General features: G+C 47.1%; 1 protein-coding gene and 3 pseudogenes across 1 annotated transcript; 2 read left to right on the top strand and 2 right to left on the bottom strand.

Moving 5' to 3' along the window:
* The first annotated feature begins 2,223 nt into the window (after window positions 1-2,223).
* LOC107536835 (triggering receptor expressed on myeloid cells 3-like) lies at window positions 2,224-7,397 on the top strand (annotated as a pseudogene).
* A 2,715-nt stretch (window positions 7,398-10,112) lies between these two features.
* On the top strand, window positions 10,113-11,707 carry LOC107536836 (trem-like transcript 4 protein). Its single transcript, XM_016212673.2, has 4 exons — window positions 10,113-10,173; window positions 10,356-10,697; window positions 11,132-11,182; window positions 11,643-11,707. The coding sequence occupies exons 1-4, from the start codon at window positions 10,113-10,115 to the stop codon at window positions 11,705-11,707; spliced, it is 519 nt and encodes a 172-aa protein (XP_016068159.2).
* Window positions 11,708-13,818: 2,111 nt separating this feature from the next.
* On the bottom strand, window positions 13,819-15,041 carry LOC148093046 (bromodomain testis-specific protein pseudogene; annotated as a pseudogene).
* A 49-nt stretch (window positions 15,042-15,090) lies between these two features.
* LOC148093045 (bromodomain testis-specific protein pseudogene) lies at window positions 15,091-15,954 on the bottom strand (annotated as a pseudogene).
* Between the last annotated feature and the right edge of the window lie 754 nt (window positions 15,955-16,708).

Raw genomic sequence — 16,708 nt, 5'->3', positions numbered from 1 at the left:
CTGTAGGCCTTGCTCTCCATCCTTTCTTTCCTGACCAAGATGGGTTCAAGCAACAAGCTCCCTTGCCCACCAGCTTCTGCCTTGGTTTCACCCGTGGGCAGCATGAAAGCAGAGCAGAGGGCAGGAAGGGATGAGGGCAGGGTTTTTATCTTCTGGGCTCCTTCTCTGCGGAGTGGCTGCATTCCTCTACTTGAGGCCCCCTCAAGCCCCTCACCACACAGCCACTATCTCCAAGTTCAGGCAACTGCTCCATCCCTTTGCCCTTTGGGTAAGGACTCGCCACTGTCACCAGCCTCAGGGTACTGCGGCATCCGTTACTGATTTCCCCAAGTCTACCACATTTTTAGCAAACATGTCTCAATTACTCAGTTTCAGTGAGCCACCCGTTTCCTGCTAGACCTTGATGGATTCAATAGTATTATGTGGTTACTTACACAGGCCTTGGAATTAAACAACACCCAGGTTGAATCCCAGCTCCACAACATCCTTGAAGTATGTCTGATCTCGAGTGAGCCAGTTCATCTCCCCGGGCCTCATCCTGGAGATATTCCTCATTGCCTAATGGACAAAACAACCAATACCAGGCGTGATTCTTGATGCCAACAACTGAATCCAATTCTGGTTATCTTGAACAGCAAAGGAATTTAGAAAGATATTAGTAGCTCACAGAGTCAATGAGAAATCTGGAGGACCAGGCTTAGAAAACAGCAGAAACCACCTACCCAGTTTTGCTCAGTGGTTAGAGCACTAACCCAAGGACTGAAGGGTCTTGAACTCGATTCCAGTCAAGGGTGCATACTTCAGTTGCAGGCTCAATCCCCTGCCCTGGTCAGGGTGCTTTTGGGAGGCAACCAATCAATGTATCTCCCTCACATCGATGTTTCTCTCTCCCTCTCTCTCTCCCTCCCTCTCTCTCTCTCTCCTTTCCACTCTCTCTGAAAAGCAATGGGAAAAAATATCCTTGGGTGAAAATTAAAGAAAAAAGAAAGAAAACAGCAGAAACCAAGAGAAAATGGGCAGTAGAGGCCACAGCTGAGGTTATAGCATGAGACGGTCTGGTGATGAACTTGCCATTGATGCTACAGGCCCTGCCCTGCACACTTGAAGCCACAGTACTTGCCACCATGCCAATTATAGACTCTCAATGTGCAGTTGTCTCCAAATGACCCCAAATCTTCCATCACAGAATCATGCATTTGGCTAAGCTCAGGTCAAGTCACAAGCCTGTGCCACAGGTATAGGAGGAATCTGCCTCCATCTGAACAGAGGGGGAAGTGGAGCTCTGTGTCTTAGTGAGACCCATACATTGGTGCATATCTCCCAAATGGAAAAGGTGTTGGGTGCTGGAGAACCAAAAGATGACAAATACTCACTACACAGCCTCTGAGGCTGATAGGATGAAATGAGATAACCTGAGGAAAGCACCTTTCAGCCCATGGTAGTTTGTTTCTCCCAGCACCTTTATAATTGTGGTGTCCATGCCTATGTCTAGGTTGGCGACTCCGGGAAGCACACACCTCACCCACAGGCAGAGTACTCTGGGAAAGGCTTGGGACCCTTCTGACCTCATATGAAGCTTTTATAGTTATTATCTATGTGGACCGCTTGCCTCAGAATCACCTGGGCTGCTTGTTAAAATGCAGATTCCTGGGCCCTCTCTAGAGTTACTAAACTGGAGTCTCCAAGAGTGGAGCTCAGGCATGTGTATGTTTGCCAAGCTTCCCAAATGACTCAGCCACATGCCCATACTTGAGAATGATGGTGTGGAGTAAGATTAAAGAGGGCATGTCATCAGGAAGGTTTGAACCAGGCCTCGAAGGGCAAACCAAATGTGAATGTACAGTTCATTCTAGACAGGAGGGCTGTGGGAGGCAGTGGTCAGTGTCCAGTGATGAGAATGTCTTGGTGACCTGGGGAAGTAAGTGGAGCAGAGTGGGACATCAGACGGGTGGGTCTAGACTTGTTGTGATGGAGAATGGGGAGCTATTGAGTGTTGCCCAAGAGTCCCATGACAATGAAAGTGAGAAGGAAGGTGTCACAAGGGCAGTGATCTCTTTCCTTCTGTATTTTCCCGAGCTGGTCCCTCTCATCACATTTCTTTAAGGGTTTCTCAATCGCAAAGTAACAGCTAACCCTCTCAGGGAAGGTGGAAAATACCCATGTGGGGCAACATCCTCTAGCAACTGCTGGAGCCCCTGGGAGGACCAGCCCCCAACTGATAGAATGGATAGGACAGGGCTCTGGGGGTGGCCATGGCTGCTGCTGCTGCTACTCTGGGTCTCAGGTAAGGAGAGGAAGGAAGAGGGGTGTAGATGGCCAAGGGGAGGCACCTACAAAGAGGGTTTTACGAAGAGGGATCCGGAGTGGGATCAAGGTGTATGTTAGAGACAGGAATGGGGAAGGAAGGTAATAAATGCAGACCATGCTGCTGGACCCTGGCCCAGCAGGGATGGGAGATGAAACAGACCCTATAGTTTTCTCTAGTGCATCTCAAAGTTGAGAAAATTATGTAAAATCGACCAAACAACCTCTTGTTACTGTGCTGATTCCTGGGGAGATGTAAAGCAGGTACTGAGGTAGAGGAGCATTAGTGGGGGAAAAGGTAAATAATGTCACTCTAGCAAGGTGCAGAGGGGAGTGCTGCAAAGAGGTTCTGGAACCAGAGAGAACTGGGTTCAATTCCTGTTTCTGCCACTTTCTACATATGTCCTCTAACTTCTCTGAGCCTCAATTTCCTCATTTGTAAACCATACCTACTTCAGAGGGTTGTCCTAAGAGTTAAACAGCAGACTGATGTAAAACACTTGGCTCAGTATTTAGGGCTTAGTAAATGTTTAATACAATTTATGGCGGATGACAATGATGATGATGACGATGATAGTGTAAAAAGGTGTGGTGTGATCAGCGACATTGAGGGTTGGGAGGGGACAGAGATCAGTGCCAGCTGGAACTGCTCAGAAGACTCCCCTCTGGGACCAAATGGGATGGATATGGGTGGAGAGGAGTGGGAAGATCATTTGGCTTGGGGACACCAGGAGCTAATACAAAGTTCTGTCTACCTGAAAGCAAGAGACATGTCTGGGGAACCACAAGTAAGATAGAATATGGGTAGCAAACTTGGTTAAGTTCTTTTTACTTTTTTTTTAACCTTTTTATTATGAAAATTTTTCAATCTACAAAATATAGAAAAAATAGTCACCATAAACTCCTCACCTAGATTCAAACATTGAACCATGACCCAAATTTTGCCTTATTTGCTCCACATGTGTGTATATTGCTGAAAATGCTGAGCCGTTTCACGGTAGTTTACGGAAATCTGAAATTGCTCCCAAGCGCTTGGTGGGCTGCTGGGACTGTCATCTGCGCTCCTGGACCTGCCTCGGGCTGTGCATGTAGGGACCCTGGGAGGAGCGGTGGCTCAGGGAAGTGCTTTGCCGTCTCCTTCTAGGGCTCCGAGCTGCAGGTGCAGGGGAGGAGCGCAGGTGCCTTCTGGAAGGAGGCAACCTGACCCTAGCCTGCTTTACACCAGGCAGTAGGTCTTCAGCCTGAAGGCCTGGCAGCGCCTGAGGAGCCAGGGCCCCCCCGGAGTCACTGGCGCACGAACACGAGGAGCATGGACTTGAACCAGGCCCAGGCCGGGACATACCTGCTGGAGGATGATCCCCCGAGGTCACATTCACGGTCACAATGACAGAGCTCCAGAGGCAAGGACTTGGGGCTGTCTCAGTGTGTGATTGGCCTCTCGCCTCAAGCCCGTTGGATTTGCGGGTACAGGGCGGAGGTGAGCAGGGAGAGCCCGGGGGGGCAGGGCTGTGGAGGCCGAGCTCCTGGCGCAGGCGGGCCCCTATCTGCAGCTCAGCTCGGAGAGCAGGGTACTGGGGAAAGCTCCCCACCAGAAATCAGAGCACCGGGGCTGCCATTCTCTCGCTTTGAGACTTTGAATCCCAGCTCCTCTCTGGACCCCACTTTTCTCGCCTTTTAAGGCAAGAAAATTGGACTAAGTGATCTCAAAAATTCTCTGATTCCATGGCAGAGAACCTGCTAGAGGAACTGGGTCGCTGAGCGCCTGTAGAGCCAAGCACGGCTGCTGTCGCCATGTACAAGGGAAGAGGGCGGGAAGAGGTGAAGCGGCTCGCGGTGGCTTTCAGCCCATACATGGCGCAGCTCGGGTCCGCCAGACACCCATCTGATCTGAGTGCCTTTGGCGAATCCTAGAAGTGGGCCCGGTGCCACCAGTAAAGCTGTCCCCTTTCTCAAGGGATTTAAAAAGTAGCAGGCAAGGAATAGATATTAGACAGCAGGATGAAGGGCCTTTCACTGACCTTGGATTGCTTTCATTGGTGGGGGCACTGCCAGTTCTCCCCCTGGTTTCTTAGAAAGCCTGTCTACCCACCTAACCCAATACTTCTGCTTCAAGCTGCCCAATGCAACTTCTCCTTTCGAGCCAGTGAGTTGGAGGCCTCCGCCGCCCAGGGCCCTGCCAGTCCATTCCTGCTCATTCCAGGCCAGGGTGGGCTGAAGTTAAACTTCATAGTAGTGTCTGAAATAAAGAGCTGACCGAGCAAAACGACAGTGCTATAGGCAGGAGTGGAGGGAAGCTACTGAACCCATATGATAGGAAAAAAACCCCAGTTCTTTAGCCATCCAGTGATGCCCAGTAATTAACAGACTGGTTACAAATGACTTATGCAGCCAGTTAACAATTCAATTGTCCTCCAAGCAGGAATATTTTATTAATTTGGTCTTAGTATCTGTACACGTGGAAGTACTAAAACTGCTCCTCTTTGGAAAGGTAAGTGGGGCTGTCACAAGGTAATGAAAGGTGCACTGGCCTGATTTCCACTCTTTCTCAACCCAAAACCTACTCAGTGACCTTGAGAACGTCCCTCATACTTTTCTAGGCCGTCTCCATTGTGACAGTCAATGGCTCCAGTTCTCTGGGTTTCTCTGTATTTAAGTTTAGAGAAACAAAGGCTTTATAGTTTACCCTTGGCAAACTTTGCCCACTCCAGTAGACACCTTGGGCCCCCCAGGTCTGAACCCATCAATTAATAGCTGCCTGGTTCTTTAACTCGAGTCTTAATAAAGCAAGAGAAGTAATGGAGAATGACTGAGCTCATATTGTTGAATGAGAATGACATCCAGTTTAATAGAGGATAAATGTAAACATAATTATTTTCATCAAACCACAAACAGCAGGCAGTAGAGTTTCATAGCAGCTTCATATTTCTTTTCTGCAGGAACTGGAGAAAACTTTCAGCTATGTAGCTAAGGAAACTGAGTCTAGTACAGATTGTCCTTGCCCGAAGGACTTACTGGTCTCCCAGGGGAAACAAAAACATAATCCTCTGAAAAGGACACTTGCAGTCAACATGAGGTGGCCTGGAGAGGGAAGGGCAGCCAGCACTGTTTTTAGTTAGGTTAAAACAAATGAGTGGAGATTTCTTTCTGGAGTGGTGTTGGGCCTGCCCAGAGATCAATGGACTTACCCTCAGTGAATTGTGGGGAATCATTCTACATTTTTCTTAGCTTTTCCAGGTAGGGGAGGGCATGGCAGGAGATGCCCACAGAAAGAAACTTACATAATGTCATGCTATTTGGAAGTGATGGATGTTGTCCACCAGACCCTACTATAGGAAGAGAGGCCTGGAATGGGAATTTAAGAAAGAGAAGGTGGGCCATGGGAAACAGGAGAAGGGAAGTTCCCTGCCTAATGGACAAGATCCATGATGGGTCAGAAGTGAGCCCAGGACCTGTTGTGGCCTGGTGAAGGGCCGCTTGACTGTGATGGGTTTGGTGGACGTGGGAGCTAAGAGCTGGAAAATTAGGCCAGGCTCACTGGACAAGATTCTAAAGACTGAGACCAGCAGAATGTCACAGAAATATATAGCAGGGAGTCAAGGGACAGGGGTCACGCTGCTGGCTTTGCTGCTGTCTACTGAGTGACCTTGGACATCCCCTGTTCCTTAGGGGTTAGATTGGATAGTATTGAATGCTGCTTTCACCTTTGACCTTCTAGGACCCTGTGAACGTTTATCTTCCAAATATAGTACAGTCCCATGGCAATGAACTTGGGATATAGCTGCTCAGCTTCTAGAAGAAAAATTGTTCCAAATATCTAGGAGGTGCCTCTTGGGTTCAGGCTAAGTCAGCCAGGTGGTGCTGACAGCCTGGCAAGGGCAGGGTATGCTGTACCATCTTCAGCAACATTCTCTGGCACCCAGCAGGGCCCGATGTCAGTCGAAGAGAACCAACCCTAGAGGGCAACCTGGATTCAGCGTCAGATGTGTCTGAATGAGGGCTGCTGCACAGGGGCCACAGTAAAGGGGAATAATACTTTGGGGTTATTAGCTGGGCCCTTGGCTCATGCCTCACATGTGGGCTTGAGAGCCAGGCTAGACCTCCTGGAGGGCTGTCTCCTGCTCTAGGCAGGCGGAGAAGGTCCTGAAGCCCTCAAGCAAGCCTTGAATGTTATTACCTCAAGGCAGCAGAACCCATCAAGCAGCTGCAGAGGAAAGGAGCTGGGGTTGGGGAGCTAAGATCGTAAAGTGTATTACACCCCTGATGACAAGGCATTACCTAGAAAACATGGCCTAGGTGCGAATGGAATCTGAGCAATTGGCAGCCTCTTTCTTGGAGTTAAAGGAATGGGATGGATGGAAGTCCTTCTCTAAGGAGAGTTGCTGGGGCAGGGGGTGGGGTGGAGGGGCTGCAGAGACCACTCCCTAGAGGAGGAGGGACTTTGAAGGCAGCAGAGGAATAATAAATGCAGAAGAGGGGCGGCCGCCATCCCAGGAGCAGGTGGTGGGAATGCACAGAGTGTGTCGGCTACAAAGGTGGACACTTTGGCTGAGTGGAGGGGAGATGGGTAAGGTTAAAGCAGGCCATGGATTCAGAGTGTGAGAGCCTCGAGCGCCATGCAGCCTCGTCCACTTTGTCCTGTAGGCAGTGGGAGCACGAGGGGCTTCCCGGCCCCCTGAGTGGAAGAGTGAGGGCTCAGTGCAGTGACCCAGGAGCTTGTGCAAGAGGTAGGCAGAAGGGAGATGTTAGAGGCAGGAGACCAGGTAGATTCTTGGAGGGTAAGAGCAAGGCAGAGGATTATGGGGAAAGTAAGGCCCAGCCTCAAGGTGTGCAGGTCCCTGCTTGGCTGCTCTCATGGCCAGGAGGCAGGAGAGGCTGAGCTCCAGAGCAGAGCATTCAGCAGACACCCACCCTTTCGCACTCAGGAGGGTCAAACCTAGGACACCAACGCTTGCGCTTGACCTTCCAGGCCTGCCGCGTGCCCTTGACCTTTCCAGCCCGCAGATGCTGCTATTGTTCTGACTTGTGGATTTGTCCTGAACAAGAGCCTGGTGTTCTCAGTCCTGTTTGTCCTTCTTTGGAAAGCCTGGGCCTGAGGTGAGTGGGGGCTGGGGCCAGGCTTGGGGTAGGAATGAATGAGGGGACCCAGGAGGTGGCTGCAGATGTGGGTTATAGGGCCCAGGGCCCAGGGCTTCCCCAGACTTGTCCCCCGACTTTCCCACTTCTGTTGGCAGGAGTCTTTGCCCTGGAGGCAGGGCCAGCCCTTGGAACAGTGTGCATGGCGCTGGGCCGGGCTCACCAGGACAGGAGCGCCTCTCCCTCTGGGATGGGAGAAGACAGGGAGGTTTGCTGCTTGGCAATCCAGTCTTTTCTTTAGAGGAGGGGGGAGGGAGACTGGAGCCGGGGCTGGCATGGATGGATCATTTGCAAATCCTGTCTATTCCTCAGGCGAGTCAAACCCAGGGGAGCAGCAGTCATCCTTCCAGGAGCTGACTGGAGGGCCTGCCTCCCCCAGCAAACATCACTTCCACTCTATGTTCAGTAAATAAACAAAAATAATAAATTTCTCTCCTGGGTAAATCAAAGGCTTCCTCATCTTCTGTGAGATCTCTGCCTAGCCCTTTTCTTATTCAGGAAGAGAAAAGCAGTAATGAGAGGACAGTGGGGAGATGGGTGGAAAGAGATGCACTGAACTAATCGGAGGCCCAGAAAATGGCAAGCTACTTTTTTGCATTAAATACAACAACTGGAACTCACAAAGCGTCATCCAAATGAACCTTATGTTTGTTCCCTGCTGTCCAGACCCCCTTTGCTGGGGACGTCTCTGGCCCTCCTGTGAAAACTATGGCCAGAACTCCCACTCTCCTGGTCATTTTTTTAAACATGTTTTTGTATTTTTAAAATTAAATTTATTGGGGTGACATTGGTTAATAAAATTATATAGGTTTCTTCTTCCTGTCATTTAAAAAAATAGACTTTTTTTTTTTTTTAGAGCAGTTTTAGGTTCGTAGTAAAATTGAGGAGACAGTGCAGTGTTCCCATACAGCCCCCGTCCCCACATGTGCACAGCCTTCCCCACTGTCAGCATCCTCTCCCACGCACACAGTCATCCACGGACACACTTCCCCACTCATCTGGTTTAATGTGTTTTTTAATTTTTCCCACCTTCATCCCCTAGCTGCACTCCTACCCTCTCCCCACCAGGCATCCTCTTAGTATATTTAATGTATGTCCTTTCAGTCTACTTTCCATACATGTATTTACATTTGTGTAGATCCTTGAAAATATATAGAAGTGATTCATGTGTTTTATTTTATACACATTTCACTCTGAGCATCTGGGAATGACTCTCAAAACCACACTTTTTCATAAAAAAATATGCAACTTCCATGGAAAACTGCACTGTGTCTAGCACATTCCTCTCATGTTCTCTGGTTCTGATTCAATGAAAGCTATTTTATAATTCTGTAAATTGTAGGTAATTGATAGACATACAAATTTTGTCTTCTTTCCTCTGCTGTGGGAGGGATGAAAACCCCCACACTGCTTTGTCTCCCATGCAATTCATTTCAGTGTTTCTTTACTCCATATAGAAAGTTTTCCTCTGTATTAATACGAAGCTTAATTTATAACAAGAAACTGAAAGCTTTGTTAGCCAACCAGTTATATTGAAACAACAATCTAGAAAGCAGTGCCCTCAGACACAATTTCCTGGGGTGATGGAAATGCCCCATATTGTCCTGTCCAGCACAGCAGCCACCAGCCACGAGTGGTTGTGGAGCATCTAACATATGGCAAGTGAGACTGAGAAACTGAATTTTTTTCATTCAATTTTAATTAACTATAATTTAAATAGGCGTATGTGGTTAATGGCTAGACTATTAGGTAACACAGATCTAGGTGACTGAGGGGGTTTTCATCCCTCCCACAGCAGAGGAAAGATGACAAAATTTGTATGTCTATCAATTACCTACAATTTACAGAATTATGAAATAGCTTTCATTGAATCAGAACCAGAGAACATGAGAGGAATGTGCTAGACACAGTGCAGTTTTCCATGGAAGTTGCACATTTTTTTTATGAAAAAGTGTGGTTGAACAATGTCCTGGCCCTCTCAGGGGGCACATTTCTCGTGTTGTGTTTGTGGATATCAAAACTGCATTTATACACTGTCTAAAATACAATATTTAAAATATGACTGGGCTTCAGATTGGGGAGGGCATCTTAGATAAGATCCCAAAACATAAGTCACAAGGAGAAAGTGGATGGGTTTAATTACATTTGGTTCCCTAAATATCAGCAACTCAGCTTTCTCGCATCAGCAGGTCATGTTGGTGACATGCCAGCCTTTGGGAAGCCAGCCTTTGACAAGCATATTTTGAATACTGTCCTTTAGCCAATGTACGAAGATATTCTCATGCACTATCTGGTCAGCTAACAAACTTTCAGTTCCTGGTTATAAACTTAGGTTCCTAATATGGCTGAAAACTTTTTGTAGCACATGGTACTTTTACATCTGACCAGTTTGACTTACAGTTTCCTCTTAATTAAAGCAGATTTTCCTTTTAAAGAGGGAATCATACTTCTGAATTTTAAGTTTTCCTTCCTCAAAGAAAGAGCCTGGCTGTCCCTCCCTCCTCCCTGCCCATGGAGCCTGCCTCTCAGGCCAACCACTTCCCCAACCAAGCCTCTCTCAGTTCTCCCAGCCCAGAATTCTGCTGGGGCAGACTTAGGCCCAGCTTCGGGTTCCCTCTCCCCAGAGGCCTCCCTTTCCTTCTGTCCTCCACCATCAGAAACAGTTTGGGGGTGGCATGGCCTGGGGAGCCCTGTGCCTGCTCCTGCCACTTGTCCTGCTGGTGTTCCTGGCCTCAGGTGAGATGCAGGGAGTGAAGGAGAGAGCTGGGGCAGGGAGCAGGGTGGCTCTGTGGCCAGAAGGCTGGCTTTGGGGACCATTTCCTGGGTGCGGGCATCAGAAGTTGGTCCCTCTTCCCTCCCCCAGCCCCGTGACAGGGTGGATGGGTCCAGCTAGGGCTCTGACATGAGGGCTTCTCCAGGTTCCCAGGGAGACATAGTGCCTGAGGAGCTTCATGAAGTGGCGGGACAGACACTCTCGGTCCGATGCCGGTACCTTCCTAAGGAAGGACCCTACAGGAAGAAAGCCTGGTGTCGGGAGATGTCTCCAAATCGCTGTACCCTGTTAGTCATCAGCTCCACGCCTGGAACAGCAGTTCAGGACTCTCGATACACGATCTGGGATGCCCCAGATGCTGGTTTCTTCACCATCATCATGACTCAGCTGAGGGAGGAAGACTCGGGGCTCTACTGGTGTGGAAGCTACAACTCTTCCAGAAACCAAATCACTATTTTCAGAAACATCAGCCTGCTGGTGTCTCCAGGTGAGCTCCTTTCTTGAGGAAATGGCCCTTCCCTCCCAGGGCCTAAGTGAAACGCCACTCACCCCCTTCCTGTGGCTCCATCGCTCCCACTCCAGATGTCCAAGGGGATCCAGGCCCCCGTCTCCAGCGCAGGGCTGTCACCTTTGCTCCACTCTGCCCACTCCGGCCCCAGCTGGTGGGAAGAGATGCGTAGGGCTCACTAGACAGGAGCCCAGCGTCTCCCTTTGACTCACTTTGTCTCTGTCTCTCTGTCTCTTTCTCACCCCCCCCCCCCCCAAAACCTCTGGTGTGCAGACTTTAGGCACAGGTCACTCTGGCCTAAGGGACCTGAGGGACTATCTCTGGTCTCCTACTTCCTCTCTAAGCTTTGGGATCAGACCCGGTTGTGTCTTCTGGCCTCTGGAGAGTCATTGTCTACTTTCTTTTCTCTTTAGCCCTGACCACTTCTCCTGTGTGGACAACTACCTGGCTGCTGGAAAGTACAGGTAGGCCTAAGGTCTCAGTGCGGGGAGGGAAAGAGGGTGGCCAGGTAGCCCGGTAACCTCTGGGGGTGAGCCCCTGGGACCTGGGCTGGTGGGAAGCTGGATTCTGGGCTTGCTAGGCTTAAGACCCAGGGAGGAACATGCGCACCATCTGATCTGATCACAAAGACAGCCATGGATGGGCTGGGTATCCCAAAAGGCAAGTCTGTCCTGAAAGACCCTGTACCTGCAAGTCCCAGCTCTGCTCCTCACTTCCTACCGGCTCAGGGAGAGACTCCTCCCTTTGGGCCCAGTGCCAGCCTGGACTTCAGTTGGTAGTTATGATCCCAAGCCCCAGTTACCCCTGGTCTGAAGGGCCCTAAGGTGTTGTCCCCTCTCTACTTCCTCTCAAGGTTTTGGGAGTCAATCCCACTCTGTAGTCTGGTCTCCTGAGCAGCCATTGTTTTCTTTGTGCCCTTCTCAGTTCTGGTCACTTCTCCAGAGGGGACCTCTGGTCTGCTTTCCTTCAATGGATCTGAACACAGGTAGGACAGGGGCCTCACCAGGAGGGAGGGTCCTGGGAAGGGGTGGCCAGATAGCTCATGCAGCCTCAGAGCCACGGAGAGGAAATCCAAGGAGTCTTCTAAGACGGTTGAGGCACAGAGTGCTATAGAGAAGCCCCCAGCGCTCAGATCAGAGCTGGGGAGAGAGACATGGGGAGGACGGTGCTGGTTGTTAACTTTGGAGGAACTATAGAAAAGATGGACATGGGTTTCTGGAATGAAATACATTTGTCAGAAACATGAAGAGTTAAAAATAAATGAGCTAAGCACTCAAGAGGACAGAAAGGGAGCAACAGAACAAGCCTGAGACATAGAAGAGAGAAAAATCATAATGGTGAGGGCCTAAAATCATCCAAAAGGATTGAAAAAGTGGAGATGAAGAAAACTCATAATTCTTTCTTTGAAAAGTTTAATGAGGTAGACCTGTTTCTAACAAGACAGAGCATCCAAGATACAAAACACCACCAAAGTGAAGGAAAAGAAAACAGCCACACACTCTACAAAGATGCTTTAAATAAATAAATCCTGAACAAATACTCTAAAAAAAAATAAAACGTCAAGATTAGCACAGGAAAAAATAGATTGGAATAGGCTGATAAATATTAAAGCAACTGGAATGTTAGATAAAGACTCATCCTCACAGAAACTTCACGACCCAGATGATTTTATAGGTAACACCAATCTTTTAAGAAACATTTGATTCATTTTATTTATTTTTATTAGGACACAAATTCTTTATTAGATAAAATTAGAAATGGCAATTACAATTTAAAATAGTAAATGCAGCTTAGAGTTTTTCCAGCATTATTTTATGCTTAAAATTCAAATATAAGGAAATAATGTATAATCAGAGCCTTAAATTAAAATTTTTTCTCACATGACAAATTCCCAACTTTTAATTTAAAAATTAAAAGTTCTGTTTATTGTAACAAAAAAATGTTTACCCCCATATACTTTAGAAATGTATAAACAAAATGCAGCCATCAGCACCCCATAAATGCCAACTAAACAGAACCAAAAGTGAGAACAGAGCGCGGGGCCCCTGCCTGCCTGCCTGCAATAAGGGCGAGGTTCTTACAAACGGTAGCAACACCTGCCGTGACGATATTCTGTGTGAGATGTCTTTAAGAAAGGGAAATGAATTTTATGACAAACAAACGTCTCATTGAACATAAAGCAAAATTTTAGGCACGAAAGCATTCTACATTCTGAATTTGCCACTGCCATGTCCTGTCCTTGGAGTAGAGGTTACTTGTCAGCTACATAACCATCAACAGAAGAACAGCAAGAAAACATGAGTGAGTTAAGTTTCATATAGTTGATAATAAACTAAGGCCATATGGTACTTTAGCATAACTGAGAGTCTGAATTTAAAGTACAATTTTCTATAAATGGAAGATAATATTCTATAGTGAAGGAAATACAGAAGTGAAAAAATCTGCTTGACACAGTTTCTAGGATGACTGGTTTCTTAATTCAAAATGATTGTTTGATTGAGAATATATTGTCACAATGGGACATGCTTTGTAACATTTGAGTGATCTGATATATCATGGAGAGTAAAGGGAAAGGGGTCCTCAAATAATCTTTTATAAACAGAAGATAAGCTTTCTCTTACTTGGTATTTTCTGGTATTAAGATCCAATCTGGGCCTGGCCGGGCGTGGCTCAGCGGTTGAGCGTTGACCTGGGATCCAGGCGATCAGGGTTCCATTCCCGGTCGGGGCACATGCCTGGTTGTGGGCTTGATCAATGACTCTCTCATCATTGATGTTTCTATCTCTCTCTCTGCCTCTCCTTTCCTCTCTCGGAAATCAATAAAGATATATTTAAAAAAAAAAAAAAAAGATCCAATCTGGTATTATATACTAAAAGACTATCCCATCTTCAGTAAACTTATAAGTCACTTATGTATAACATAAAGTTTAATTTTACACAGTATCTCTTAAGGAAAATAGTGAGATCATCAACATGCAATTAAATAATGTGTGGCATCCAAGCCACATGTTCTGGATAAGCAACAAACATTTCTTCAAATTATGTCTCAAGGTTACAAGAAAAAACCTTTCCCACAGCCAGGGGTGCAGTTAAGGGGACACTAACCTGACCGGGAGTCCCTGCTGCTTGAAGAACTGGAGTCACTGCTGCTCCTTTCAGGCTCTGCTGAGCTGCTGCGGCTGCTGCTCTCACTCCGCCAGGAACCACTTCCAACAGCAGCCTTGGGTGATGGTTTTCTCAGATTTGACGTTTTCTGGAATTCAGCTGATTATTGGCATCCAGTAATCGCTTTTCCAGCTCCTGTTTCGTTCTTCCTTGGGCTTCATGATCTCACCATGAGGCTCTCTTGGTCTTTTCCTTAGACACGCAGCAGCGTGCTTTCCAGCTCTCAGAGCTGCTGCTTTCAGTGTCCCCAAGCCTGTGTATCTCATCAGGCCTGGAATTTCTCAGGGAAGGCTCTCCTGCGGGCACTGTGTGAAAGACTTTCCCACGTTTACCCCCAGGGAGTGTATTTATATCCGAACTTAGCCGCCTTTTCTCGCCACCGTTCCCGGGCTCAGCACTGTCTCCCTCCTCAGGTTTCAGAGCCAACCCTGGTCCTTTCCTCCTTGGCTCATTGCTCTTGGAGTTCTTTAATTTCACTTGCTGAAACTTTTTTCTTGGATTTTCATCTCTATCATTAACCTTTTCTCTCCCTTCTAGACATCTCTTCCTTTTCTTTAGCATATGGAAAGGTGCTTGGGACAGAACCTGTGCTTGTTGAGTAGCTTTAAGCTGCTCCCAAAGCTTTGCAGGAGCTGGACTGGTCCCTCCCCAGAAGCGTAGGAGAGTCCCCTTCCGAGCAAGCTTCGCACCGCCGGCCCTACCAAGGGATTTTGTGGTATCTGTTTCGGGGTTACTAACAGGCGCACTCTGCGCAGGTTCATCTGAATCTTTGCAAAATGCATTTTAGAAACATCCTGGAGTATTCTTGCCGTTGTCACGACTTCACGATCTGGAGGCCTATATTCATAGCAATTCATGAACATTAATCTGACAAGTGCAGTAAATTCACACCCTTTCTTATATTCTTGGTTGTCCATCTTTCTCTTGATAGCTCCTAGAGCCACCAGGCTTTTCACAATATCACAGTAGTTGTGGGGTCCCAATGCCCTGACACCCACAGGATTATTAAAGGGCCATGCACATGAAAAGTGCTGCTCTGCGAGCATTTCTTTAAGAATCTCACTACAGCGCATCCATTGTTCGGTTGCTTGCAACTTACTTTTGTTGCTGAGAATCTGGCAAAACATCCTTCAGCACAGTTTCTTTTGTAGGTGGCATTTTTGCTGCATTTCCCCCCTGTAAGTGCTGGGAAGACCCCCCACGTGCCTTAGCAATCGCAGTTGCAGGCGTTGCTTCCGCTTTCCTCTCGCGCCTTTGTGACCCGCTGGCCCGTGAGGAACCCCGGGGTGAGGCACCCGGGGCCACAGTGAAAGGAGAAACAGCCTTTCGGGGAAATGCTTTTCCCGATGCTTTCTTTAGGCGACTGTTTCTCTCTAACAGAAGAAAGGGCCACATTCTGCTGAGCGCCTTTCTCTGTTCTTTCCGTACCACCCACAGCTTGCTCCTCTTGTATATCCGTAATAGTTCCGTTTAAACAACTTCTCTAGAGCTGGTGCCGTAGGAACGATGTCGTCTCCGGGCTTGTTGTAGAAACAGCAGTTTGAGAACATGGTGTTGAGGTCTCCTATATATTCTGCAGCCTGCACGTGATGTTTATGTTCCAAGTGCTTCTTTTTTAATTTTTAAAAAAAAATATATCTTTATTGATTTCAGAGAAAGGAAAGGAGAGGGAGAGAGAGAGATAGAAACATCAATGATGAGAGAGTCATTGATCAAGCCCACAACCCGGGCCTGTGCCCTGACTGGGAATCGAACCCCAATCGCCTGGATCCCAGGTCGATGCTCAACTGCTGAGCCACACCCGGATGGGCCCCAGTGCTTCTTAATTGTAGTTAGATCCATTGTTTTTATTTTTTATTTTTTAAATTAATGGTACAATGATCAAGCGGCTTTCGTTTCATGGCACCCACAGGCTGCTGAAAAGGCCAGGAAAATCTTTGCTCCCATAAAGCCTTTGAGACAACCCTTTGTAGATACTGCAGTTGATTTGTCAATCGCCCGTTTCTCGTAGTATTTATACACTCGGTGGTGGCGGGTTAACAATAGCTGTTTGGCTTCTGGGCAGAGACATTTTTTTTTTTTTTTTTTTTAGAGACACAATTAAAACATTGCTTATTGGAGACAAAAAAATATATCACAGTACAAGCAAACAAACACAAAAAGGGAGAAAGAAGGGAAAAGACCAATGTAATATAGATCATAGCACATAGTGCAAAAATGCAATGTAGAGAAGTCATAAATAGGAAAAAAGCACAGATAAGAAATATTAACAAAATTCCCCCTTTTTATATTTTTAGTTTCACAGGCTGACTATATTTGAGAAATATTTATCCTACTATATACATCCCCCCATATTCATATGCAATATTGCTAAATATATATTAATAGTTCCCTTTCAAATGACAACCAAAATATTCTACTCTTTGAAAGCAATGCTGTGAAAGGTCAAACAAAATATTGGATTACTATTTTGAGCAAAAATATATATTTGGAAATGCAAATAAATGTGACATACTCATAATTGTGTAAAATATTGTAGCTTACTGTGACCAATTTCTGCTGATATTTTGCATTTTATTTGAAAGCTAATTGGAATATTCTTTTTTTTAATTGTTCAAAATATTACAGACATTCCTTTTTCTCCCCATTGACCCCTTCCACCCTTTCCACCCCTCTCCCCTATCCCTCGCCACACCATTGTCTGTGTCCTTGGGTTGTGCATATATGCATATAAATTCTTTGGGTAATCTCTCCCCCCCACCTCCCTTCCCTCTGAGATCCATCAGTCTGATCCATGCTTCCATGTCATTGAATCTATTCTGTTC

The sequence above is a fragment of the Miniopterus natalensis genome, chromosome 5 (genome assembly GCF_054644295.1).
Source record: "Miniopterus natalensis isolate mMinNat1 chromosome 5, mMinNat1.hap1, whole genome shotgun sequence".
NCBI classification, from domain to species: Eukaryota; Metazoa; Chordata; class Mammalia; order Chiroptera; family Miniopteridae; genus Miniopterus; species Miniopterus natalensis.
This window is presented reverse-complemented; position numbering and strand designations above follow the sequence as displayed.

Bases quoted from the DNA above. Each gene is read 5' to 3' on its own strand.
- LOC107536836 (XM_016212673.2), top strand. From the start codon at position 10,113: ATGGCCTGGGGAGCCCTGTGCCTGCTCCTGCCACTTGTCCTGCTGGTG. The intron at 10,698-11,131 runs GTGAGCTCCTTT...TTTTCTCTTTAG, and splicing joins CAGCCTGCTGGTGTCTCCAG to CCCTGACCACTTCTCCTGTG. The intron at 11,183-11,642 runs GTAGGCCTAAGG...TGCCCTTCTCAG, and splicing joins CTGGCTGCTGGAAAGTACAG to TTCTGGTCACTTCTCCAGAG.